This window comes from Anticarsia gemmatalis, chromosome 29, assembly GCF_050436995.1.
Source record: "Anticarsia gemmatalis isolate Benzon Research Colony breed Stoneville strain chromosome 29, ilAntGemm2 primary, whole genome shotgun sequence".
Lineage (NCBI taxonomy): Eukaryota > Metazoa > Arthropoda > Insecta > Lepidoptera > Erebidae > Anticarsia > Anticarsia gemmatalis.
Window position 1 is genome coordinate 2,228,994 of NC_134773.1, and position 27,833 is coordinate 2,256,826.

At 38.0% G+C, this 27,833-nt stretch overlaps 2 protein-coding genes across 3 annotated transcripts in view; one reads left to right on the plus strand and one right to left on the minus strand.

Annotated features, from left to right (window-relative positions):
* Positions 1 to 5,975, minus strand: part of Chi (LIM domain-binding protein 2 Chi) — a 47,352-nt gene extending 41,377 nt beyond the window's left edge. The window contains exon 1 of one of the 2 annotated variants that reach the window (XM_076133360.1): positions 5,602 to 5,975. In XM_076133360.1, coding sequence (XP_075989475.1) covers positions 5,602 to 5,628 — 27 coding nt within the window. In that variant the 5' untranslated portion in view covers positions 5,629 to 5,975. Of the gene's footprint in view, positions 1 to 5,483 lie in introns of both variants that reach the window. The other variant, XM_076133361.1, reaches the window with a different exon arrangement.
* A 1,974-nt stretch (positions 5,976 to 7,949) lies between these two features.
* Positions 7,950 to 27,606, plus strand: GCS1 (mannosyl-oligosaccharide glucosidase). The gene is made up of 17 exons (XM_076132998.1): positions 7,950 to 8,300; positions 8,967 to 9,118; positions 10,267 to 10,444; positions 11,049 to 11,208; positions 12,131 to 12,279; positions 12,848 to 13,035; positions 14,199 to 14,354; positions 15,117 to 15,265; positions 16,072 to 16,244; positions 17,934 to 18,064; positions 18,986 to 19,096; positions 19,983 to 20,071; positions 21,473 to 21,592; positions 22,303 to 22,420; positions 22,823 to 23,013; positions 23,762 to 23,927; positions 24,288 to 27,606. Exons 1-16 carry the CDS (start codon positions 8,085 to 8,087, stop codon positions 23,896 to 23,898), a joined length of 2,418 nt encoding a protein of 805 aa, XP_075989113.1. The 5' UTR covers positions 7,950 to 8,084; the 3' UTR covers positions 23,899 to 23,927; positions 24,288 to 27,606.
* The last annotated feature ends 227 nt before the right edge of the window (positions 27,607 to 27,833 follow it).

Genomic DNA, 27,833 nt, shown 5'->3' on the forward strand with positions numbered 1-27,833 from the left:
TATAGAATGTTTTTGATGGCATCTCACTTCTTTTTGTAGAGCGAACATAAGTGCAATTTGTATGGAAAGACGTTTTTTTTTCATAATTCAACATATTTTCCTATGGGAATGTTGTTCAGTTTCATGGGCTACACACCCTTACCCACCCTATACCCCCTCCCGTTATGCCTCATATAGTAGGTACCTATTTACACCTATTTATTTTATTTTCTACAGTAATAATAATTCATTAACTGCAAATGTAACCTTGTAATCTTATACATTTATATGGGATTACAAAGTTATTGTTGCAGTTGGTGTATTTAGAAAACTGGACCGAAATTAGAAAAAAATAAATTTTTCCCATGATTAAGACACTAAACCCTATTTGTATTCTAAATTTTAAGCTTCTAAGTCTGCTAGAAGTACCTTAGACTTTTGATGATCGGTGAGTCAGTGAGTCAGTGAATCAGTGAGTGACAAAATTCAAAATTTTAACAAGTTGTCATTCTTAAACTACTGGTTCAAATTGACTGAAATTTTAAATATACCGTGTTTATACAATGACTAATTAGTTGCTGAAATTCCAGGCTTCTTGTTTTATTCACAACGAAATTATAGGGGTGTCAAAAATAGCCCGAATTGCTTCGAGAAAAGGATGTTCGGGCGTGCTGCTTTTTTTTGCTCGACTTGCGGGGGCACTTCCGTGCCCCCAGATCTACCAAGTGTCATATTGACAATGATAAGACTTGTAGCATTCTGTCTCTTTTCCTCCCGCGATATAAAGTACTTCCGTCTCACTCCCACGTCCCATCTTTAGCGTTGTCATTCTAGTTCCATGGGATGAAGTGTTACAGATCTAATTGGTAATATCCTTTGGTAAGGTAAGTTTAATACACGAACTTATACAACGTGTCCCAAAACTCAACGTCAAAACGAAAACCTGAGTTAGGCCGAGTGGTGCTGGCTCTAAAAAAATATAAAAAAAAAATCTATCTCATGTAGTTTCAAAATGACGACCATTTTTGTAAATTGCCACCCTCTGATGAGTTTACGTCTACTGTGGCTACAAATGACTTCTTTTCTAGTTCCTTTTTTGTGTGGAGTATTCCTAAGTAACGCTACTACAAATTTCAATTCATTATTTGCACACAACTTCATTGGAATTTCTGAAAATATCCTTTTTATGGCGAACTATGCCTAGAAAATATTTCATCACTCAACTTTGACAGTCTGCCCTGAAAAATAATTGTACTACGCTTTTTCGGCATGTACGCTTAAAAGTTGGCGCATTTAATGGGCTTTTGAAAATGGTATAACACTTACTAAACTATTTCACAGACGACGAGAAAATAAAAAAAAATCTGACGATAGTCGATATTTGACTTATTATTAGTTCGTCATTAAACTTTCTCAAAATTATTCTGATGTCATCTAGGGGTTCTGTAAGGTGTAGGTAATTAAAGAGAAGTAATGTTTAATAATTGATGATTAAGAAAAGGGTTCATTTACATAAACAATCCCAAAAATAATAATAGTCACTGACACCAAGACAGTAGCGTCACTATCCCTCCCACTCTTAATTTCTTCGTCGCCTTATGCGACTGCCGCACAAGAGGTCTCGAGATCGAATCCTGGGTCGAGTCAAAAAGACATTTCAGAGACTTTCTGTTGTAAAAAAATTCTCAGAAAATGCCCGGAGGTAGAAAGTTGAGGTTATGGACCTCCGTGCCTCGGAGAGTACGTATAGCCGTCGATCCTGCGCCTGACCTGTCTCTGGTCGTGTCGGTTTAGTCGTCCCAACAGACTATGAGAGTGTACCTATGTATTGTGCACACACTTGGCCACCATAAACAAAATCCTGCACAGTTGGCTGGTTTCAATAAAACTGGCCGCCGTATCCGAAATCGACCAAGACGACATCATCACAAAACGCTTAGATGACATTAGAATAATTTTGAGAAAGTTTTATGACGAACTAATAATAAGTTAAATACCGACTATCTTAAAATTTTTATTATTTTCTCGTCGTTTATGAAATAGTTTAGTTAGTGTTATACCATTTTCGAAAGCGCATTCAATGCGCCAACTTTTAAGCGTACATGCCGAAAAAGCGTAGTACAATTATTTTTCAGGGCAGACTGTCAAAGTTGAGTGATGAAATATTTTCAAGGCATAGTTCGCCATAAAAGGGATATTTTCAGAAATTCCAATAAAATTGTGTGCAAATAATGAATTGAAATTTGTAGTAGCGTTACTTAGGAATACTCCACACAAAAAAGGAACTAGAAAAGAAGTCATTTGTAGCCACAGTAGACGTAAACTCATCGGAGGGTGGCAATTTACAAAAATGGTTGTCATTTTGAAACTACATGAGATAGATTTTTTTTTAATATTTTTTGAGAGCCAACACCACTCGGCCTAACTCAGGATTTCGTTTTGACGTTGAGTTTTGGGACACGTTGTATAAGTGTTGATGAACTAAAACTTTACTATTGGGTACTTACTATTGACTACCAATCAAATCAGATCTATGAATTGTCAAAAACACATTTTAATATAGAAATGCGACAGTGACTTTACAGTTTTGAACTTGCGTTGGTATCAAATGAGTGCTCAATAAAATGTTTCAGTCTACAATAATTACAATTTTAATATTTACGTAAAAAATGACATATCCTGAGCATTTTAGATGAACTTCTTACGCGTACTAGTTTAGGAATTTTTCGTTAGCCCAGTCAACTATCCAATTGGGCTCAAGATTCTTGGTGTATAACCATAACTATTAGCAAAAGACGAAGTATTTTTTTTTTATTTCTGTTTTTGAAAAAGACACCTCCCGCGGTAAGAATTGCTCTTGTGTCGCGGGGACTTTTACAAACATACATACAACGGACACAAAGTAAAACCCGTATAGAGGCTTTCTGGCTTAATAGAAGGTGATATAGAAGTCTTTAGGCCGTATGAATTCGAAAACTATGCGAGAGATTTTCGTATAGATTTCAGCAACGGTGATGTTTCATAAGGAAGTATTAAAATATGTTAGTCTCTAGCTATATAATATGGGGTAGAAAGACTCATGGGCGATAGCGTGATTGTCACGTGTCCAAATCGATTTCTTATTTTGTAGGTACAAATCGGAAAATATGCGAAAATTTGTAAGTATATATGGATGTTTGTTACTCTTTCACGCAAAATACTTCTGAACCGATTACGATGGAATTTGGTACGTAGATAGCTGAAGACCCAGAATACTATATAGGCTTTTTATCCACTAGTTCCCGAAGGATCGGTTTCCATACGGACCATTTCGCTGGCGGCCTCTAGTAAAATCTTATCATATTTTTTTCTTGAATTTACGGAGTCGAACCGATAGCTCAAGAAAGATTTAAAGCCATATAAAAGTTGGATCCATAGGTCATAGCAGAAGCCTTAAGAAGGCAGTATTTTAAATATATTTTGAAGTGTCTGTAGTTTCACGCAAGTTAACAAACATCGTGTGAATGACTCAGGCTTCACCACAGACAATTGATTGGGATTTCCACTTGGTAAGTACACAATAACAGTAACAGATAACGAAATCTTACTTCTATAACATAGACTGTAATTCATTAAAGTACACGAACGTCAGGTGAGTAGTACTCGTAACCGGCGGTCCTGTATGACAACATCGATGTGAATGAGGCAAGGGAAGTTTGTAAGGATCGTACCAAGTGGCGTTATTTGGTCTCTGTCTACTGGTATGAGAAAAAGACGTGGAATTATTATGTACACGAAGGTTCAGTTGTGTTTTACTCCTGTACTCGCCCAGGTAATTATTGTAAGCCCTACCCTGGGACATTATGACGACGTCATCGCTAATACCTTCGGGCTACTTTTGGTTGTCAAATGGACAGTTAGTGGCTAAACTAGACATGAAAAGCAAAGCGAAAAAGACAATATAAGAGTAGTTTGTATTAAAATAATTGAATTTTGTCGACACTATTCTAGTGCCTTACGTCTTTTCGGTTCTGTGCCTTAGTTGAGTCCTTCTCCTGAATTATTCTCAATAGTATACCGGAGTTTGGCTAAGGTAACGTTTGACAGTAGCCCTACTATTATTCCCGATGGTCTGGATAATGTATAACCTAAAAAGAGCCCTGCATTTTCCCTTGCTGGGTATAACACTGATATATGCTGCAGTCTATTCTTCAGTGGTTTATGGACATCTAGCTTATTCCCATGGAGCGAAAATGGTGTCAACATTTGTAGCAATATTGTCAATTTTCTTACTAAAAATTATAACCTATCAGTTCTGGAGCTGTCTCTTCATTAGTCAATAACCGTTTAATGTATATTTGACAAGCAAATCATAGTGGGATGACTGCTTTTTCAGCTTAGCGTCGCTATATTTCGAAAAGCGAAGCCAAAGTTTGCTGCTGTCAATTATGACAGCAGTTGTCAAATCAAGTCTTTAAGCTTGAACAACTCTGACACTGTGTTGACCACTAACCATATGAAAGTCAGACGACTTTTAGAGCTTCAACGTCAAATTTTCTCTCTCTTCTCAGAGCTCGGGCATGATGTAAACTGAACTCTAACCAAGCCTAACTTAACTGTACGTCAGTAGTTTAAGAACATTGACCCTCTATAAGTCCTGGCATCAAAATAATCTTCGTAAAACGTATTCTTGCGTTCTAATGTTAACTCCAAGCATGTCGACATACTAGGTACTCAATATAACGAGTTTTCGGTTACCTAAACACACCGATCCAGTTTTTTTTTTAACTCGCCAAGCGAATTATTGATTTGTTACGTATTTGCAACACTTTATACGGCGTGGTTTGTAATACGGGTTACTTTGTGCAATTGATTTTAAAAGGAGTTTTTTGACTATGCGAATGTTTTTTTTTTTTTAAAGATTTTTTGTTTAACTTTGCTATGCTTCGAATTCGTTAGAAAAAAAAGTAATTTTGTGTCTATAGTAAACTACGTGAGTTCGATATTTGAATTGGGAATTGATTATTATTGTTTTAATTATTATTTTGGTTTTTTTTTATTCTACATGAATCATTCTCATTATTTTGAACGCCTAAATAAATAGGTCTGACAGGCTAAAATTAACGCACGATAACCCCACAGATAATTGGCTCGAATTTTATTATTAATTCTCAGTAATCGTTACATTTCAGAGACGAATACCTAAACCAATAGATCCGTTTAGGTACAGTCGTACTGTGGCCAATATTATTCCGATAGCAGTACCAAAACTAAACTTTTGACAAGATAAACGCCTGACCACGAAAAAATAACAAACTTTTTTTTTAAACTTTATCGATTTTTTATGTTTATTTATCAAAGGCGCGTGTACAAGCTCATAGTGATCTACCAGGCGCATATAACCTACAAGAATATCGATTCGTAAACATTCCCTCCAAAAAAACCGCGTCGCACAAAAAAGGGGTTACGTGGGACCTGCTTCGGTAAAAAAAAACACTGAGTATACGAGGGATGGACCTCCGTACCTCTTGCGTTCAGCGGCGGCCGCCCCACTCGAATAAAGCCTCCTCGTATTGGGGCGAGCTACCCCGCATTTCTGCCCAAACACAGAAATAATAACACTGAGCCACGCTCTTCACTTACAATGTTCCTTGTGCTTTTCTTCCTCATACGACCATAGCACGCCGTTTATACATTTACCTATTTTAATACACTACACTGACACAAGAATCCTCACGTTCACCGACATCGGAGTTTTTTTTTTCGGGGCAGCGTTGTCGCGTGCGTTCGCCGGCCGGTAAACAAAGCTCACGGTTTTACACTGCACTAAAACTATTATAAATGTTGTTTGACGTTGTTTTTTACATTATTTCACTGAATAAATGCGTGTAATGTTGTGTTCGGTTCATGATAGTCGCGTAGCGTCGCGTTTGCGTGATTGTCGCAGGTACGCGCGGTATGTGTCGCTCGATCGCACTGGTTTCGTTTGCCCTCGGAGGGGTCGGGTACGCCGTCGCGGGGGGACGCCCTGTTCTACCGACGCGCTCGAACTAAACTGTTTTATCCACATTTCGAACGGACAGGTGGCGCGGTCGCTTTTTGTATAGCGGACCCGCTTTTAGCGCTGAGCTGTAAATGTAAAAAGCAAGTTATATTATTTTATGCATGAAATGTATCTTTAACATGAGCTGCTCTTATAAAAGTCTGTATTTATTAAGAAGAAAAAACGAATTCAGTGCATTAAAATCCTGTAATACAGAAAAATATCACAAGGGAATGAATCCTATGAGATATAGAAAAAAACATTTTACTTTTTACAATCATACATCGCGCTATGTTCAGATTGGTGCAAATCATTAATTGGATAGCGGAAAAAAATATTACAAAGCTAAATAGGGGACAGGGGTGGACTGCAATAAAATTTATTGCAGCATAACGAAGCCTGTAAAGCGCTTAATAAGCTAAACGTTCGAAAACCAACGATGCGCTTGTCACACAGAAAAATAAAAAAAAGATATCTTTTTACGAGCATTTATAAAATACACCTGACTTCGTTTGCAGACCTTAATCTGCAAATAAATTCAAATATTTATGTCAAATACTGTCCAAAAACTCCCAAACTGTAGTTAATTTCACTTAAAATGCTGGAAAAGAAATGTTAAATAGTCAAGTAGCGCTATCTATCGAGATTTGTTGTCGAAAGTTATAAATAAATATGCCTGAGAATCGCCGTAGGGAGAAAAGAAAAATAAATATACCAACTTGGAGTAAAAATATAACCGTGCTTATTAAATATTGACGTTACATTTTGTTATTTTTATGCGTGTGGCTTTTTATTTATAGAATAATATTTTAAATGCGGTGAGGTGATAATGAGTTTTAATTAGATTTTTTAGGGTCTTCAAGAAAGCTTCTTAGCAGTGAGCGCAAGGATCTTCAATTTTCTATTGCTGGCATATTAGTCACATTAAGGATTTAAGTAAAAAAGCAAGCTATAAAAACACTTAAAAAGTTTTGTGTTGTTGGTTGTTTACGAAAGCTAGATATTATAAGATAAAACCTATGTTCTTCATTAAACTGGGAATCAAACTCGTTGATGTTCAGACAAAACTAGTTATTCGTTTTGTGTTTATACGAATGAACATTTCCTGATACTTAGATTGGTTGAATTATTTTTTTGAACAACTTGACATCGAACTCTTGCTCTTAAAAACCATCTTACTAATCATCAGGCCGATCGCGGTAAACTGAGGTATTGATTGAAAGGTAATGAAAAGCACAGGCATCGTGTGCTACGTAAGTTGTTAAAATATAAACTATTATTTTTAAAGAGAAGGTTTTAAATTCTAATTTGAAAGAAATTAATCTAAGGCCCATCTACCAACTGTCTGTGCTAAGGTTGCTCGAAAAGTTAGAAAATAGTTTGGCGGGCCATTAATTTTACTACTAATTTATGTAAATGTTTGTGAAGATACTTGCTGGTTAAATTTTGTTTGTGTTGCTTAAAGTAATTATTTTCATATCGCCGGTAAATCTTGAATGGTTGTGTTGAAAAATACAGTTTCCGAACGTTGAACTCGGCGAATGTCAACAGGCCACGCGTATTGATGTTAGTGATGTACCAGATTATACTAATATTACATCGATTGTTACTTTTTGTAATTCATGAGCGTGAGAAAAGAAGACTAAAGTAGAACTATAAAATTTTAATTCTTCTGGCTCTCTTGCCATGTTATTTAGTTTGAATAGATATTTATCTAGCAATTCGTTACATGTCCTCTATAAAAGATTATAACTATGTATTATTAATGTTCTACGTATGTAAGTAAGGCCGTCAATAGCCTTCTTATATCAATAACCCGGACAATAAGGTAATGTTTGCGATTAATATACAAAAAATACTTTATTATTATTTTTACTAGCTATCGACGAAAATAGTAACATTAAAATTTTCTAATCATGCGCTCATTACTACAAAAATCAAACGTCAAACGCGTTCGCGTATTGATGCATCCACTTCACGAACGCCGATCTGAATAATAAACGAATTTAAACTTAAAATAAACAAGATAACGTGTCAATTAACCACACATATAATAGAATAGGAGTTTATTTATAAATGTATCATGGTTAGGCATAGGAAACCGGCTGTACGTATTGCAAATAACAATGAAACTAGTAGCAGTTCAGGAGGGAGCGAGTCTTCTTTCGGCAGTCGCACGTTTAAATTTCTTTCTGTATGGAAAACTGGTGTCGGCTTTGCTTGTTTCCTGATTGCAGTGTATGTCAGTACCCTTGGGTACCTGGAGACGAGAGTCAATACTCCTTTTGACGATGATAAGGTGAGTAAACTGGGCGTCTCTTTGTGTGCGATTCCGAGTACATTTTTATGAGTTTACGACGTGGATTTGCTGTTTTAGCAGTTTTTATATCTTAATCTAGAGGTAACGTGGCTTTAAAACTTCACAGTCATCGTTAATTAGCGTTCTGAGCGTTTGAATTGCCAAACAATTGAAAATATTACATCGTGAAGAATGCCGCCGATTTAGAATATTCTTTCTTTGAAAATTGACGTTAAATAAATAAAACCAGATCTAAAATCCGAAAATAAATTATATCGGATCCCCAAATAGTATAAAAAATATCTGTAATGTTCTTAATCACATTATTTGCTTAGTTGGTCTTATTAGAAAATATAATTTTAAAATACAGATTCTACATATCATAGTTATTGTTTAAACGAGTGCAATGAAAAATTAGTATAAATACATCCTACTCTTTGAATATTTCTCATGGAAACTGGTCAACCTATTAACATTTCAAGAAGTTTTTTTTTATTTCTCTGACAACCAGAAACCATATTTAAATTTTTTTATATTGTCAGACAAAAAAAATCACACCATTTATCGATACTTAGAGATAGATAGAGGTACTTAAAACTAACTAACACCAACAACTACAATCTCCACAAATTTTCATTACTAAATTCACATTCGTTACAATTCCAGGTGGTCATATACAATGGTCTTCAAGTGCCGGACCGGTACTGGGGCACGTACCGACCGGGAGTGTACCTGGGAATCAAGAGTAGAGAGCCACGGTCTCCTGTGTTTGGACTCATGTGGTATCAGCTTGCACAGGCCACACATAAGGGAATTAGGTTTGTAAAAGATGTTTAATATTTTAGGCTATTTCTGTTCTAAGCAATGCTTATAAGAAAATTTTATGAAAACATTCAGGTTTCTATACTCAAAGGGTAAAAACTGAACCTTTTTTGCTGAGACCTTGGTGTCTGTTTTTCACTAGGCTGTATCACAGCAATAGTGCTAGTATGACAGTTAAAATTTTCACAGATGATGTATTTCAGTTACTGCTATGCAATGAATGCTAAGAAACAGAACATCTATACTAATATAATATTATGAAGCTGAAGAGTTTGTTTGTTTCTTTGTTTGTTTGAACGCGCTAATCTCAGGATCTACTGGGCCGATTTGAAAAATTCTTTCAGGGTTAGATAGCCCATTTATCGAGGAAGGCTTTAGGCTATATAACTTTACGCTACGGCCATTAAGAGCAGAGAAGCAACGAAAAATGTTACAAAAACGGGGGATTTTTTTTCTTATGTGACGCAAGCGAAGTTGCGCGGGTCAGCTAGTAATAAATATTTAATGACTTCCATAATCAAACAGTTTGACTTACATATAAGTTATAATATAATTTTCTTCATACAAAATGATCCAGTTTGATGTGACCATAACACCAATACATAATATTAACAAGAGACCAAGACAATGGCTAATTATATAACAGATACTTATTGTTCCCTTGTTATGTTCAAACAGCATATGGCAATTACAAATTATGCAATATTTATATAATAAAATTTAATACTTTATGAATATTGTAAAAAAAATGTTTGCCTTGCAATAAAGCCTCATGGGTACATTTTCTTATACCTACGTATTAACTTTATATAAACCTACTAGCCGACCCGCGCAACTTCGTTTGCGTCACATAAGAGAGAATGCGTCGTAATTTTCCCGATTTTTGTAACATTTCTCGTTGGTTTTCTATTGGTCGTAGCGTGATGATATATAGCCTATAGCCTTCCTCAATAAATTGGCTATCTAACACTGAAATAATTTTTAAAATCGGATCAGTCTTTCCTGAGATTAGCGCGTTCAAACAAACAAACAAACAAACAAACTTTATAATATTAGTATAGATCTAGTAAACAAAGCAAAGACACTAAAACCACAATGTAAGCCCATAAAAATAAATATTTTAACGAAAAAATGCTTCTTTCAGACACTGGTGCGATCAGAACGACCAGCTAGCGACGTACGGCTGGCTGCGTCACGATGGGGTCACGTTCGGCGAGCAGCTGATCTCTGACCCCCCACATAACATCACTACGTCGTTCATAAAGACCCCCGGCGGGGAGCACGGGGGGCATTGGACGGCTAGGATTAATGTTACTACTAAGGCAAGTTTCTTACACATAATATTATTATATTCGGTCAAGGAAAAAGTCTTTTCGCATTATAGTATGTATGAACTTGTAATAAAATCTCTTTGGCTTCAAGAATCACAAATGAGTACACGGTTCATTAGGTTTCTTTCAATGAGCTTGTGAGGTACCCAAATATCGAGCTTTTTTGTGTAGAGAAAAGATTTTATTACAAACTAGCTGACCCGTGCAACTTAGCTTGCGTCCAATAAGAGAGAATGGGTGAAATTTTTCCTCGTTTTTGTAACATTAATTACTGGTACTCTGCTCCTTTTGGTCGTAGCGTGATGATATATAGCCTATGTACTTTTTTTGGGTATCAGAACATCTCCATACCAAATTTCATGCAAATTGGTTCATTACTATAACATTGCGTCTACATGCTTCGCGCAAGTTTAAAGTACACGCGAAGCTTCCGCTCCTTGTGGACGTTCACGAAATAAACGAGAAAGAATTGCGGTGAAATAGCCTCTTCTGGACAAGGGCTTATCTAATGGCTTATTTACAAAGGCTATTATATCACATCAGTGACTTATAACAGCAACACTGAACTAAATAAATCTTACAACTTATTCTCCAGGGTAATACAAACGTGCCGTTCGTACTGATCTGGTACGCGGCCCTGGACGAGTCGCTGGGCCCCGCGGCGCCACACTCGCGGCTGTGGTACGAGGACGGCGCCATACTGGGACACACGCCGCAACTACACAACTTTAGACTCAACTTGCTGCCTTATCAAGGTAAGACGTCTTTGAAAATATTAGCCAAAATATAATCTCCCCAAAACTCAACAATAAACTGAGACCGGATGAAAGGCCAAGTTATACCAGTTCTGTTATTATTGCTGAACTGAGTGATATAAATGTTTTTTTCCCAGAACTGGTATGTACATAAAATTTCCATGTCACAATGTTAGTTACCATTCTACTTCGAAACGGCTTGCCCGATTCTCATGAAATTTTGTGAGCATATTAAGTAGGTCTGAGAATCGGCCAACATGTATTTTTCATACCCCTAAGTGATAAGGGATGTCTACTCTTATCATTTTCTTTTATTTTATACATTTTTATTACCCAACATTTATACCCTTTTATCACCAACCACTATTTTTTAATAGTTATTATAGTGTAATTTTTAAAGGAAAACAACGTTTGCCGGGTCAGCTAGTAACAAACACAAATCAACATCTTTAAACAAAAGATTTTAAACCATACCTTTTTCTATACAAGAGGAGCTCGTGGCTTAGTTAACAACAGCCGCGCGGATCGATCTCTGAGGTTAAGCATCGCTTACCGAGGTTGATTTGTGGATGGGTGACCATCTTATGCATATCGAGTTCCTCCGTGTTTCGGAAGGCACGTTAAATTGTGGGTCCCGGCTGTCATTTTCGAAGATCTTTGACAGTCGTTAACAGTAGTCAGAAGCTTGAAAGTCTGACAACCAGTCTTACCGAAGGGTACCGTGTTATCCCAGGTAACTGTGTTGTGGAGGTCAGATAGACAGTCGCTCCTTGTAAAACACTGGTATTTCAGCTGCATCCGGTGAGACTGGAAGCCGACTCCAACATAGCTTGGAAAAAAGGCTAAGCTGATATAATACCTTTTTCAATACAAGTTAAACATTTATTATTAATCAAGTTATTTATTATTATTCTGTATTCAGGCAAGCTCCTCCACGTATCCCACTCGGAAGGCCACGCGCCGGGGCTGCACTTGCTCAAAGAGAAGTTCTACGCGCTACTCAAAGTTGAGAGACACTCAGTATTCGGCAGACTCGCCGTACTTGGCGCTGATGATGAACTCAATGATAAGGTATGAACATTTTATTTACACAGCCTCCGTGGCGCAGTGGTTTAAGTTGCGTCGGGAGGTCGCGGGTTCGATTCCCACACGGAACAATTAATTATTTGTGTAAATAATTGTTTCGGGTCTGGTTGTACTTTGTGTCCGTTCTTTGTATGTTTGTAAGTCCCCGTCACAAGAGTATTTTAGTGCGGGAGTTGTCTATAAGAAGATAAAATAAATAAATTACATACATACAAATAAAATAAATAAAGTAGTGATAAACAAGTGGTATAAGTTGACACCTTTCACGCAAGTGGTCGAAGGTTCGAACCCGAGGCAACACACCAATGATTTCCAAGTTATGTGTTTTAGAAATAATGATCACTTGTTCCAACGGTGAAGGAAAACAACGTGATGCCACCTTGCATGCTTGAGAGTTCTTTAGAACAGTTCTTGAAGGTATGCAATGTACCCAACCCGCAGTTGGCCAGCGTGGCGGACTCAAGGCCTAACCCCTCCCTCATTACGAGAAGAGACTCTTGCCCAGCAGTGGGACATAAAAGGTTAAATTTATTTATGTTTCTCATTGTTCTAGGATAAAGACATAAACTTCGTACCGGTCCAGATGATAGTGGAAACGCCGTTCGTGATGGACATAGTGTACACAACAGAAGACCTGCCCACCCCGCCGCTCAAGGCGGATGAGTATACCACCGAGCTGGAACACAAGAAACAAGACTTTGATATGGAGTTTGAAAAAAAATTTAGATTAAATGAGAAAGGGTGAGAATTTTATGTATTACTAGCTTTTACCCGCAACTTCGTCCGCCACCTGAATTTTCCCATGAGAATGCGTCATTTTTCCGGGGTAAAAAGTAGCCTATGTCCTTTCTCGGGTATCAAAATATCTCCATACCAAATTTCATGCAAATTGGTTCAGTAGTTTAGGCGTGATTGAGTAGCAGACAGACAGACAGATAGACAGACAGACAGACAGACAGAGTTACTTTCGCATTTATAATATTAGTATGGATAACCTTCCTCGATAAATGGGCTATCTAACACTGAAAGAATTTTTCAAATCGGACCAGTAGTTCCAGAGATTAGCGAGTTCTAACAAAAAAAAACAAACAAACTCTTCAGCTTTATAATATTAGTATAGACTAGACTAGCTGACCCGCGCAACTTCGCTTGCGTCACATAAGAGAGAAAGGGTGAAATTTTTCCCCATTTTTATAACATTTTTTACTGGTTCTCTGCTCCTATTGGTCATAGCGTGATGAAATATAGCCTTCCTCGATAAATGGGCTATCTAACACAAAGATTTTTTCAAATCGGACCAGTAGTTCCTGAGATTAGCGCGTTCAAACAAACAAACTCTTCAGCTTTATAATATGTATTATAGTAAAATAGTAAATAGTAAATATAGTAATATAGTAATAGTAATATAGTATAGAAGTATAGATATATTGTGTATCGCTCCTGTCGTCTCTACTCAAACACAACACATACACAAATATCGCACATATTACATCCGTACTAATATTATAAATGCGAAAGTAACTCTGTCTGTCTGTCTGTCTGTCTATCTGTCTGTCTGTCTGCTACTCAATCACGCCTAAATTACTGAACCAATTTGCATGAAATTTGGTATGGAGATACTTTGATACTCGAGAGAGGACATAGGCTACATATCATCACGCTACGACCAAAAGGAGCAGAGTATCAGTAAAAAATGATACAAAAGCGGGGAAAAATTTCACCCTTTCTCTCTTATGTGACGCAAGCGAAGTTGCGCGGGTCAGCTAGTAGGCTATATAACATTGCGCTACAAATATTGGGAGCGGAGTAGCAACGAAAAATATCTCAGTAACTGGGAAAATTTTTGACCCATTCTCGCTTATGTGACTTCACTTGCAGTTACATATTTATATTTTGTTCGTCAGGTACCCCCCCGAGGACGTGTCGGTGGCTAAGGCGGCGTTGTCCAACATGTTGGGCGGCGTGGGCTACTTCTACGGCGCCGGCCGCGTGCAGTCGCACTACACGCGGGAACCCGTGCCGTACTGGCGAGCACCGCTCTACACCGCCGTGCCTAGCAGGTATAGTTTATCCTGCTATGTATCAGCTTAGCCTATCTTCTAAACTATCTTGGAGTCGGCTTCCAGTCTCACCGGATGCAGCTGAATACCAGTGTTTGACATGGAGCGACCGCCTATCTGACCTCCACAACCCAGTTACCTGTGTTATAACACGAAACCCTTTGGTAAGACTGGTTGTCAGACTTTCAAGCTTCCGATCACATCTTGTCAGATCTTTGATAATCGTTAACAGTAGTAACGACTGACTGATCTTTGATAATGACAGTCGCGAGTCGGGACCCACAGTTTAACGTGCCTTCCGAAACACGGAGGAACTCGATATGTATAAGATCGAAGCAAACCCATTAATGACTCAGGTAAACTCGCAAGCGCAAACCGCATACTAAACTTGTCTGCCATTTTTTTTTTTAAAGCCAACTCCCGCACTAAGAATCGCTCTTGTGTCGCGGGGACTTTAAAAACATACAAACAACGGACACAAAGCACAACCAGACCCGAAACAATTTATTTGTGGATCGCACAAATAATTGCTCCGTGTGGGAATCGAACCCACGACCTCCCGACGCAATGGTATTGGCGTGGCGACCTAAACCACTGCGCACTGCGTTGGTGGGAACATAAGTATGCAGTTTCCGAGTCATTAAATTGGGCTCGCGCTGCTTGCAATGGGAACCGGGTTTTAAGCCTTGAGTCCACAACGCTGGCCAATTTCAGGTTGGGGACTTTCAATCACCTATTTATACATACTTTTTAACATTCCAGATCATTCTTCCCTCGTGGTTTCCTATGGGACGAAGGTTTCCACGGTCTACTCCTGGGTCGCTGGAGTCTGGACATACAGATGGACATCGCGGCTCACTGGCTGGACCTCATCAATGTTGAGGGCTGGATACCTAGAGAACAGATATTAGGTAATTTGTTACGGTCTACTTGGTCTTTTCGGTCTATTTGGTCTTTTCGGTCTACTTGGTATTTTCTGTCTACTTGGTCTTTTCATGATCTTTTCGGAGCTTAATTCAATTGACGAAAGAGATTGGATACTTAGTGAACATATGTATATTAACTGGTCTACTCGTTTTGGTCTATTCGGTCTACTACGTACAAAAATGAACATTGTTCACATGAGGTTAAATTAAAAAAAATATTTTACAATTTGAAGTGATGTTCAAAAGTATTCCTGTCACTACCATGATAGAAGTTGTCTAGAGATTGAAACGTTTATCAATTAAGCCTTAAAATCCAAAAATTTTTAGACCTACTTTAATTAAAAGGCTCCAGCTTAAAATTAAGTCGCTATGCTGATAGCACTGCAACGGGAGGTCGTGGGTTCGATTCCCACTCGGAGCAATTATTTGTGCGATCCACAAATAATTGGGTTTGGTTGTGCTTTGTGTCCGTTGTTTGTATGTTTGTAAAAGTCCCCGCGACACAGGAGCTATTCTTAGTGCTGGAGTTGGGTTTAAGAAATAAAAAAAATAATATAAAAATCCAAAAGTTTTCAGAAATAACATTTAATTGTATAATGTTAAAAGTATGTAAATAGGAATTGGAAACAAAATAAAGTAAGTATATTGAAATATATTTTTTGACTTATACTTTTTTGTATTGAAATCAAAATCAGATCTTTGTTTGGCCTGTGTCCATTTGTAATTGCAGATAATACTGTAAAACAAATGTCCAACTTAAAATAATTTTAGTACCATTTGTTCTCCCTTAGGGTCTGAGGCCTTAGCCCGCGTGCCGAAGGAGTTCGTAGTACAGAGCAACGCGGCGGCCAACCCGCCCATGTTGCTGATACAGCTGGCGCACTTCGTCAGGACCCGGCCGCACATGTTCGCCGTCAACTCGCCGCACCGCAACACGCTGGACAGAATGTTTACACGACTACAGGTAACAGAAATACCCACATTTCTTGTCTGACTACGAAAGCCAAGCCCGAAAATGTTATTTCTGAGACCTCCGTGCCTCGGAGAGCACGAGTCGCCGTCGGTCCTGACCCCTCGCTGGTCGTGTCGGTTATCCGACACCGCGGGCTATAAGAGTGACGGAATAGAGAGTGTACCTGTGAACGTTGACGTCTATTTTTCATACCCTTAAGTCATAAAGGTATAAAAAACATCTTAATTTAACCCATTAATGTCCCACTGCTGGGCAAGGGTCTCCTCCCGTAATGAAGGAAGGGTTAGGCCTTGAGTCCACCACGCTGGCCAAGTGCGGGTTGGGGACTTTGCATGCCCTCAATAAATGTATTAAACAAATTTTTAGGCATGCAAGGTTTCCTCACGATGTTTTTCCTTCACCGTTGGAGCAAGTGATAATTATTTCTAATACACACATAACTTCGAAAAGTCATTGGTGTGTTGCCTTGGGTTTGAACCTGCGACCACTTGCGTAGGAAGTGTCAACTTATACCATTCGGCTATCACTGCTATTATTATACAGGTATATCTTAATATATAAAATTCTCGCGTCACAGTTTTCGTTGCCGTACTCCTCCGAAACGTCTTGACCGATTCTCATGAAATTTTGTGAGCATATTGAGTAGGTCTGAGAATCGGCCGACATCTATTTTTCATACCCCTAGGTGACACTTTTTTTATCTATACTAATATAATAAAGCTGAAGAGTTTGTTTGTTTGTTTGTTTGTTTGTTTGAACGCGCTAATCTCAAGAACTACTGTTCCGATTTGAAAAATTCTTTCAATGTTAGATAGCCTATTTATCGAGGAAGGCTATAGGCTATATAACATCACGCTACGGTCATTAGGAGCGGAGTAGCAACGAAAAATGTTACAAAAACGGGGAAAATTTTGACCCATTCTCTTAGGTGACGCAAGCGAAGTTGCGCGGGTCAGCTAGTCTAGGTATATGACATAACAACGTTTGCCGGGTCGGCTAGTACTACCTATACAAATCTAACCTATATAAATAAGAAGAAGACTGAAATGTATGTACGCGCTTAACTTTTCAACAACTGAATTAAATTGGATAATTGATTTTTTAATGTTTGTAATTGTCGGGACAAGGTTAATATGGGATGGATGAGAACAAAATTCCTATAGGTATTGAATCAACGAGATAAATTATCCAGACGAAGTGGGGCTATTCCGCAAAATAATAATAATAATGTCCTAGCCGATATCCGGCCTCGGCGGCTCAGTTTCATTGAAACTAGCCAATGATGCAGGACTTTATTTATAGTGTGGCGTGTGTACAATACACAGGTACACTCTCTATTCCTTCACTCTCATAGTCTTGTGGTACACACGACCAGTAAGAGGTCAGACGCAGGACCGACGGCGACACGTGCTCTTCGAGGCACGGAGATCTACGTCTCTCAGAAATTCTAAATAAAAAATCCCAGGAAATACTTTTTGGCCTGACCCAGGATTCGAACCCGAGACAAAGGCTTTCTGTCCATTCGTGAAAATTCAAAAATTATTGTTACCGATTATAATACGCTTTTTAGGAAAGTTATATTTAGTGTTAACCAGTGATGTAGTCAGTGAGCAAAATATTCCATCAATATATATATATATATATATCTAAAATGTGTATTTGTGTATATTTGTCAAACAGGCATGGTACCAATGGTTTCAAACAAGTCAGAAGGGAGAAGAAGCCACCGCGTATCGCTGGCGAGGGAGAGAAGACGACAACCTACAGCTGAACCCTAAAACGTTGACGTCTGGGTTGGATGATTATCCCAGGTAAATCACACTAATATTATAAAGCTATGAAGAGTTTGTTTGTTTGTTTGAACGCGCTAATCTCAGGAACTAATGGTCTAATTTGAAAAATTCTTTCAGTGTTAGATAGCCCATTTATCGAGGAAGGCTATAGGCTATATATCATCATACCACGAAATGTTACCAAAACGGGGAAAAAATTCACCAATTCTCCCTTATGTGAGGCAAGCGAAGTTGCGCGGGTCAGCTAGTAAATAAATAAATATTCTTTACTCATTAATGTCCCGCTGCTGGGCAAGGGTCTCCTTCCGTAATGGTAGAGGTTAGGCCTTGAGTCCACCACGCTGACCAAGTGCGGGGGACTTTGAATACCTTCAAGAACTGTTATAAAGAACTTTCAGGCATGCAAGGTTGTATAACGATGTTTTCCTTCACTGTTGGAACAAGTGATGATTATTTCTAATACACACGGGTAGAAACCTGCAACCACTAGCGTGGAAGCTACCAACTTATAATAATACACACGTAACATCACGCCTGTTAAATACACCCACGTTTCGCTTTACACAATTTCAGTGCTATAATAGGGGGCGATCTCTCAGGTTAAGCTACGCTTGCCGATCTTGGTCTGTGGATGAGTGACCGTATTATACATGAAGAAATCCTCCGTGTTACGTTGAATTGTAGATCCCGGCTGTCATTTTCGAAGATCTTTGACAATCGTTAACAGTAGTCAGAAGCTTGAAAGTCTGACAACCAGTCTTACCGAGGGGTATCGTGTTATATCCCAGGTAACTGTGTTGTGGAGGTCTGATAGACAGTCGCTCCATGTATAACATTAACGTATTCACATCCAGTGAGACTGGAAGCCGACTCCAACATATTTGGAAGAAAGGCTAGACTGATGATATATTACTAAAATACCTTGTATTTGATTTCCAGAGCGTCTCACCCGTCGGACATAGAGCGCCACGTGGACCTTCGTTGTTGGATGTTCGCGGCCGCCGACGCTATGACCACCATCGCTGATATACTGCAGAGAGACAGCACCAAGTATGTATCAAACTATACTAGGCATATACACGCGGATTTACCCGCGTTTTTAGCTTAAAAAATATTGCCTTATGTACTTTCCTGGGATGTATGTATCGGTTGCTGTTTATTTAGTTGCCATATTTCCTATGATCTATACTTCTATACTTATATTATAAAGCTGAAGAGTTTGTTTGTTTGTTCGATTGTTTGTTTGTTTGAACGCGCTAATCTCAAGAACTACTGGTCCGATTTGAAAAATTATTTCAGTGTTAGATAGCCTATTTATTCAGAAAGGCTATAGGCTATATATCATCACGCTGCGACCAATAGGAGCAGAGTTCCAGTAAGAAATGTTACAAAAACGGGGAAAATTTTGACCCATTCTCTCTTATGTGACGCAATCGAAGTTGCGCGGGTCAGCTAGTTATGTTATGTAAACGATCGGTGGGTAAAACAACCATTAGCGCGGTTATTCCATAGATGGGTGACGGCATATTATTATTTGAACTTGGCCTCTCTGTGCTTCGGAGAGCACGTAAAAAGTCGGTCCTGCTTGTTATCAATTAAGATGACGGTCGTTAAGCCACGTCAAAGGCCTTCGGGCTTGAACAACTTTGACAATATTCACAATAGATTAGGTTGACCACTAGCCATATGATGGACAAGAAGTACATTATATTAGGTACATCGTGTAGAGTATGCATTTGAAAACACATAATGGAACATTTAAGTTAATCGTATAGGAAGTATTTATTTGTCATCTTACTAAAACTTAGTTACAGCAAGAAGCTTATAAGTCGCCGAAGAATGTTTTCTCAATTGTCATTAAGTACCTAAAAGAATTCGGCTTTATTATAATTCTGGCTAAAATATATAATAAACAATACTGAATATAATATTTCAGATTCGAGTCAACTCTATATCAGTTAGGTGATGAAGATCTCCTGAACGAGTTACATTGGTCACCGCACACACAAACATACGCTGATTATGGTAAGTACATATGATACATCCATACTTAATATTATAAATGCGAAAGTAACTCTGTCTGTCTGTCTGTCTGCTACTAAATCACGCCTAAACTACTGAACCAATTTGCATTAAATTTGGTATGGAGATATTTTGATACCCGAGAAAGGACATAGGCTATATATCATCACGCTACGACCAAAAGGAGCAGAGTACCTGTAATTAATGTTACGAAAACAGGGAAAAATTTCACCCATTCTCTCTTATTGGACGCAAGCGAAGTTGCGCGGGTCAGCTAGTATTACATATATACTATTATATTGTTATGCCTTACTAATAAACGTGGTGTAAGCTTTGATAAGTTATACAGTGTTTACACCCGGTTTCTAAGATACATTTAGCGGTAGTTTAACTATTCAATAGCGTTTAAACTCGTATAAAAAAGAAACGCTTTTGAATAGATAAACTACCGCAAAATGTACTCAGAAACCGGGGGTTAGTCACAATCAATTTCAAACTGTATATGGATTTTGCCATGGTTATCCAAAAAACGCCCTTTTTTAACTTATTTAATACTAGCTGACCCGCGCAACTTCGCTTGCGTCACATAAGAGAGAATGGGTCAGAATTTTCCACGTTTTTGTAACACTTTTTACTGTTACTCTGCTCCTATTGTTAGTAGCGTGATGATATAAAATATGCTTTTTTTTCACGAAAAATATTCTCAAAATTATTTATATCTCTTAATATAACGAAATCGCGCTAAGGCATATCCGCCATTAAAACAGTTGCCATGACAACGGAATTTTGTTAATTCAATGTCATTATAATTTTGATTATTCGCGACTTCGTTCGCCACCTGAATTTTCCCGGGAAATGCGTCATTTTCCCGGGGTAACAAGTAGCCTATGACCTTTCTCGGGTATCAAAATATCTCCATACCAAATTTAATGCAAATTGGTTCAGTAGTTTAGGCGTGATTTAGTAGCAGACAGACAGACAGACAGAGTTACTTTCGCATTTATAATATTAGTATGGATTATCCCACTGCTGGGCAAATTCTCCTCCTGATCGACAGAGAGGTCAGGCGTTGAGTCTACAACGCTGGTCAAGGGCGCGTTGGGGATGGTGCATGCATTCTAGAAATATATTAAGGGAGAAATAGATTTTGCAAATATGAGTTTACATATTATTATGTCATATGGTACAATAAACAAAAGACAAAGTTTAGCCAGTTTTCACCAGTCGGCATGCCAAATTATTTTCACCAATTAACAGTTCCGTACAACACATAATTTCAACGTTAGATTATTCAATTTAACAAACAATGTAACATAAAGAAATAAAATTAAAGAAATAGTAACTTTTTTGTTCGACAACTAATCAATGAACATTTTATTATTAACTATAATTTTATCGTTTCAGGGCTACATACTGACGGCGTGCGTTTAGTGAGACAACAGCCGAAGTCTCCGTCAGAGAGTGTGCGAGTAGTTCGTACTGTGACCGCGCCGCCCGTACCACGACTTGTTACTTCTGCGTTTGGTTGGTATAACTATACAATAATAATCATTATTTAATTAATTTTACTCATTAATGTCCCACTGCTGGGCAAGGGTCTCCTCCCGTAATGAGGAAAGGGGACTGTTCTAAACAACTTTCAGAAATCACGATGTTTTCCTTCACAGTCGGAACAGTCTTTGGTTGGGCCTGGGGTTCGAACCTGCAACCACTTGCGTAAGAGGGTACTTGCCTACCAATCAAATCAGCAACTCTTTATGAAATGTCAAAAACACATTCAAGTCTAGAAATACGACACGTCACAGTTTCATATTTTCGTTGGTATTAAATGAATTCTAATAAAATGTTTCAGTCTGTAATAATTACTATTTCAACATTATTTACGAAAAAATGACAGTCTGAATATTTTAGATGCAAAAATTTTACGAGAACAAATTTAATTATTTCTTATACACACATAACTTGGTAAAGTCATTGGTGTGTTGTCTCGGGTTCAAACCTGCGACCACTTGCGTGGGAGATGTAACTTAAACCAGTTAAAATATTAGAATAATTATTAATTATATATTATTAATATTATTATGTTATTTTATTTATACTACATAACTAGATAACATGCTATAATATACAATTCTTATATGAATACCCATTACAGGTACACATTGCTTTGTTGTTTATTAATATTTATACCATAGACAAAATTGGTAAGATAATAAAGATATCTTTGTTTTCAGGTTACGTGTCCCTATTCCCGATGTTACTGAAAGTGTTACAGCCTGAAAGCGACAAGTTAGGCAAGATGTTAGAAGATCTAGATAAACCTGACTTACTCTGGTCGCCGTACGGACTCCGGTAAGTCACAACTTAACATTTTATAAATTAATATCATTGGACAACTCACACACGGTCATTGCATTCCAAACTAAGCACAGCTGGTACTATGGTAACTGAATCTATACTAATATTATGAAGCTGAAGAGTTTGTTTGTTTGTTTGTTTGAACGCGCTAATCTCAGGAACTACTGGTCCGATTTGAAAAATTCTTTCAGTGTTAGATAGACCATTTATCGAGGAAGGCTTTAGGCTATATAACATCACGCTACGGCCATTAGGAGCGGAGTAGCAACGAAAAGTGTTACAAAAACGTGGAAAATTATAACGCATTCTCTCTTATGTGACGCAAGCGATGTTGCGCGGGTCCAAACAAACTCTTCAGCTTTATAATATTAGTATAGATTGAATAATCTTTCACAGATCTCTTTCGAAGTCTTCGCCGTTGTACATGAAGCGCAACACAGAGCACGACCCGCCATATTGGCGTGGTCAAGTGTGGATCAACATCAACTATCTCGCGTTGTCTGCGCTCAAACACTACGGCACTAAGAAAGGGCCTCACGCTAAAAGAGCAATGGAATTACACAGCAGGCTGAGGGACAATGTCGTGCGTGAGTATATATGCTACTTATATATTTACTAGCGGACCCGACAGACGTTGTCCTGTCTTTAATTTGTAAAAAAATATTAAAAAAACATTGTCCAGCGGAGAAAATTGTGAATCTAAACCATTCTCAGATCCCCTTGAACACACACAAAAAATTCATCAAAATCCGTCCAGTCGTTTAAGAGAAGTTCAGTGACATACACACTTACAGAAGAATTATATATATAAAGATTTTAAATTAAATATTAGGTCGGGGAAAAAGTCTTTTCGCATCATAGTATGAGTACACGGTTCATTAGGTTTCTTTCAGTGAGCTCGTGAGGTACACAAATATCGACATTTTTTGTGTAGAGAAAAGATTTAATTACAAGTTCATACATACTATAATGCGAAAAGACTTTTTCCCCGACTTAATATTAAAAGCGTGATAGCCGAGTGGTATAAGTTTGTACTTCGATGTTGCTGGTTCGAACCCGAGGCAGAACAACAATGACATTTTGAAGTTATGTGTGTATTAGAAATAATTATCACTTGTTCCAACGGTGAAGAAAAACATCGTGATGCAAACTTGCATGCTTGAGAATTCTTTATAACAGATCTTGAAGGTATGCAAAGTCTTCAACCCGCACTTGGCCAGCGTGGTGGACTCAAGGCCTAACCCCTCCCTCATTACGGGAGGAGACCCTTGCCCAGCAGTGGGACATTAATGGGTTAATTGTTTTATTTATTTATTATTATATTCTCTGTTCCAGGTAACATATTGAAAGAGTACAAGCGTACGGGGTACCTGTGGGAGCAGTACTCGGGCGAGGACGGCAAGGGCTCGGGCTGTAAGCCCTTCAGCGGCTGGACCGGCTTAGTCGTGCTAATAATGGCTGATGAGTATTGAAGCGTGAATACATATGATGGGATACGAAGGTAAACAATTATTTGTATATTTAGTTACTTATACAAACTTACAAACAAAGATATTTAACTTATTTTATAATTATAATTTATTATAATAATAAATTCCATGAAAACTATTTAGTTGTAGATCACTAAAATATATGTTCCGTGTGGGAATCGAATCCATGACATGCGCGCAGTGGTAGCGGTTTTGGTGACAATCTTAACCGCTGCGCTTTTTGACGTCGTCGTATAAACAGATTTTTTACTTTTTAATAAGTTATGACTAACAAAAACCATGTTAATTTCTGTATCTAACAATCTTTCAGATTTCCCGTCTCACTTGATTATACTTAAGTATTTTTAAGTTAATATTTTCTATAATTTCAGCAATTTTCAGCAGTTCATCAACCAGTCTTCAGTAAATCGTAGCAACTCTACAGAATACTTCGCACAAATTTTAATTTAACCTACAGTTTTAAATCACTACTAGTTAACTATTACATAGAAATTTACTAACCCCCGGTTTCTGAGGCACATTTAACGGTAGTTTATCTATTCAATAGCGTTTAAGCTTTAAACATGACAGTTTGAATAAATAATATATTAGCTTAGCCTTTCTTCCAAGCTATGTTGGAGTCAGCTTCCAGTCTCACCGGATGCAGCTGAATACCAGTGTTTTACATGGAGCGACTGCCTATCTGACCTCCGCAACACAGTTACCTGAGATAACACGATACCCCTCGATAAGACTGGTTGTCAGACTTTCAAGCTTCTGACTACTGTTAACGACTGTCAAAGATCTTCGAAAATGACAGCCCGGACCCACAATTTAACGTGCCTTCCGAAACACGGAGGAACTCGATATGTATAAGATGGTCACCTATCCACAAATCAACCTGGGCAAGCATGGCTTAACCTCAGAGATCGATCCGCGCGGGTGTAGTTAACTAAGCCACGAGCTCCACGACATTGAATATATAAACTACCGCTAAATGTGCCTTAGAAACCGGGCATAAATGAAACTAAATTATTTTATACAAGTAGGAGGTACATTTAGCAGTAGTTTATCTATTCAAACCGTCATGTTTATTTATTATTATTTTTTATAAAAAACAACTCCCGCACTAAGAATTGCCCTCGTGTCGCGGGGACTTTTACAAACATACAAACAACGGACAAGTACAACCAGACCGGACACAATTATTTGTGGATCGCACAAATAATTGTTGCGTGAGGGAATCGAACCCACGACCGATGCAGTGGTATCGGCGTGGCGACCTAAACCACTGCGTCACGGAGGCAGCCAAATGAGTTTAAACACTATTGAATAGATAAACTACCGCTAAATGTACCTTAGAAAACAGGCATAGTTGAAAAAAATATAAATTTGATTCCTACTAACTACAGTAGCTATCTCTTACTAAAATAGTGCCGTGCCTCACTAGGACGCCATGGCGGCGTTGCTGGCTACGTATCCAAGCAGTTAATATTAAAATGTATGTCACCTATGGCCAATTTGGGTAACTTTGAATCATTTGGGTAACATTGACAGTGGACATTTCGAAAAAAAATTATATGAAACCAACACAATTGATAAAAGTTTGCAAAACTAAAATAATCCTTTATCAATTGTGTTGCTTTCATATGAAAAATAATCGAAACTAGTTCATATTCCCACTGTCAATGTTACCCAAATGATTCAAAGTTACCCAGGTTGACTGTACCTCACGTGGCGACGATGTGGCAACGTGACATTACAATATTAACTGCTTGGATCGTAGCCAGCGATGTCGCCATGGCGTCCGAGTGAGGCAGGGCTCATAGGCTTAGCAAACACACGGTTATCTACGAGTCTTCCAAATTAAATAAAAATGGAATACCTGAACGACCTCTATTATCGTAGTGATAGTATTTAATAGGAATATAGAAATTTGCACAGAATTTCGTATAGAAACCTGCTTGGACTGTAAGAATATGAAGCTATAAGCAATAAAATGGCCGTTTTACAACTGCTGGATAAGTCTCGGTTAGCGTAACAAGTGGATTTTAGACAGATCTTTTGCTGTCATTTCAACTACCAGATGGTTTGTATCGGTTCGCATTATATATTGACAGCTCTTAAAATACGTAAACTATCGTTTTATCTACAAGATAAGCTTATCCGATGCTTATCCATTAGTCGTGAAAACGGCCTTAAAATAGAACATTTATCTTCTACATATAGAATAACGCAATTAACGAATGCAGAAATATCATTCAATTTAAGTGACACTTAAAAGTATATCTGATTCTGTCTCTACAATAAACGTCAACAGTGACAAAGACAACATGATACTTAAGAAGTAGGTTAAGCAACCCTTGGTGCGGTCATTCCGTAGATGGGTGACCGCATAGTGGTATATGAACTGGGCGTCTCCGTGCTTCGGAGGGCACGTAAAAAGTCGATCCCGTTTGTTGTCTACTAAGATAACAGTCGCTAAGCCACGTCAAAGGCCTTCGGGTTTGAACAACTTTGACACTAGGTTGACCACTAACCATACGATAAGAAGACTTAATTAAGAAGTTGCTTTAACGTTGAAGAATGTTTTTGCGTTCTGTTATTTACATTTTGTTTAGTTAAAATTGTAAGTATATAAATTGTTTCAGTCACCATAACTTTTAAACTCTCGCGTTGCATGTTTAATGTATAATAGAATACGGGAATTAACGCAAACACGCATTTTACCTTAAAATGCCTAACGTTTCGGCGCAGGTTGCACTCGCCGTGGTCGCAGGCTGACCACGGCGAGTGCAACCTGTTTCAGTCACGTCCTCACTTTTAACTATACGAAGCGTAAATTAGTTAACAGAGTGAGAAAATTTTCGAATACTGAAACGTTATATAATTTTAAGTGATTTCTTATGTACAGTATGTATATACATCACAGCTGTGTACCACTCACACACCTTGTGCCAACTATATGTGACGTCACACTTACTGTACGTCTTTTTAGGGCTCCGTATCCAAAGGGTAAAACGGAACCCTATTACTAAGCGTCCGCTGTCTGTCTGTCTCCAGGCTGTATCTCATAAACCGTGATAGCTAGAAAGCAACTTCGAAAAATTAAAAAACATAAATATTAAGGGGGGTCTCGCACATGGCCGATTTTTTAAGACATCTCCCTCACTAAGAACTGCTCTTGTGTCGCGGGGACTTTTACAAACATAAAAACAACAGACACACAGTACAACCAGACACAAAACAATTCGAGGATCGCAGAAATAAATGTTTTATGTGGGAATCGAACCCACGACCTCTTTACGCTATGGTAGTGGCGTGACGCCCATCTTAACCACTGCGCAAATAACGCCATAGAAATACGTAATACATACGCACTGTACATATGATATAATATATAATTCTTCTGTAAGTGTGTATGTCACTGAACTTCTCTTAAACGATTGGACCGATTTTGATGAAATTTTTTGTGTGTATTCAAGGGAATCTGAGAATGGTTTAGATTCACAATTTTGTCCGCTGGACAATGTTTTTTTAATTTATTAGACAGGACAACGTCTGTCGGGTCACATAGTATGATATAAAGTAAAATTCTTATATAAATACTACTTAAAATTGAGTAACGTTTCAATATTTGACTTATTAAATTGTAAATAATGGAGTTATTATAAATATCGTAGTCTGTATAGAGAGAGAAATAATTATTATAGATTACAGGGGCCGAAACAGGTCAGTAAAGTCAGTAAAAGTCAGTATTTTTGGACCTGGTCAGTAAAAGTCAGTATTTTAGAAAATCGGTCAGTATTGTCAGTATTTTTCCAAACTCACACACGTTTTTTTTTGGTTTTCCTTTGCTGTTGGCCAATCTTACATTCTCGATTTGCCCAGTAATCATATCAAAGGGCTGCTTTGGATGCTCGATATTATGTTGATGA

Bases quoted from the DNA above. Each gene is read 5' to 3' on its own strand.
- GCS1 (XM_076132998.1), top strand. From the start codon at position 8,085: ATGGTTAGGCATAGGAAACCGGCTGTACGTATTGCAAATAACAATGAA. The intron at 8,301-8,966 runs GTGAGTAAACTG...TTACAATTCCAG, and splicing joins CTCCTTTTGACGATGATAAG to GTGGTCATATACAATGGTCT. The intron at 9,119-10,266 runs GTTTGTAAAAGA...TGCTTCTTTCAG, and splicing joins GCCACACATAAGGGAATTAG to ACACTGGTGCGATCAGAACG.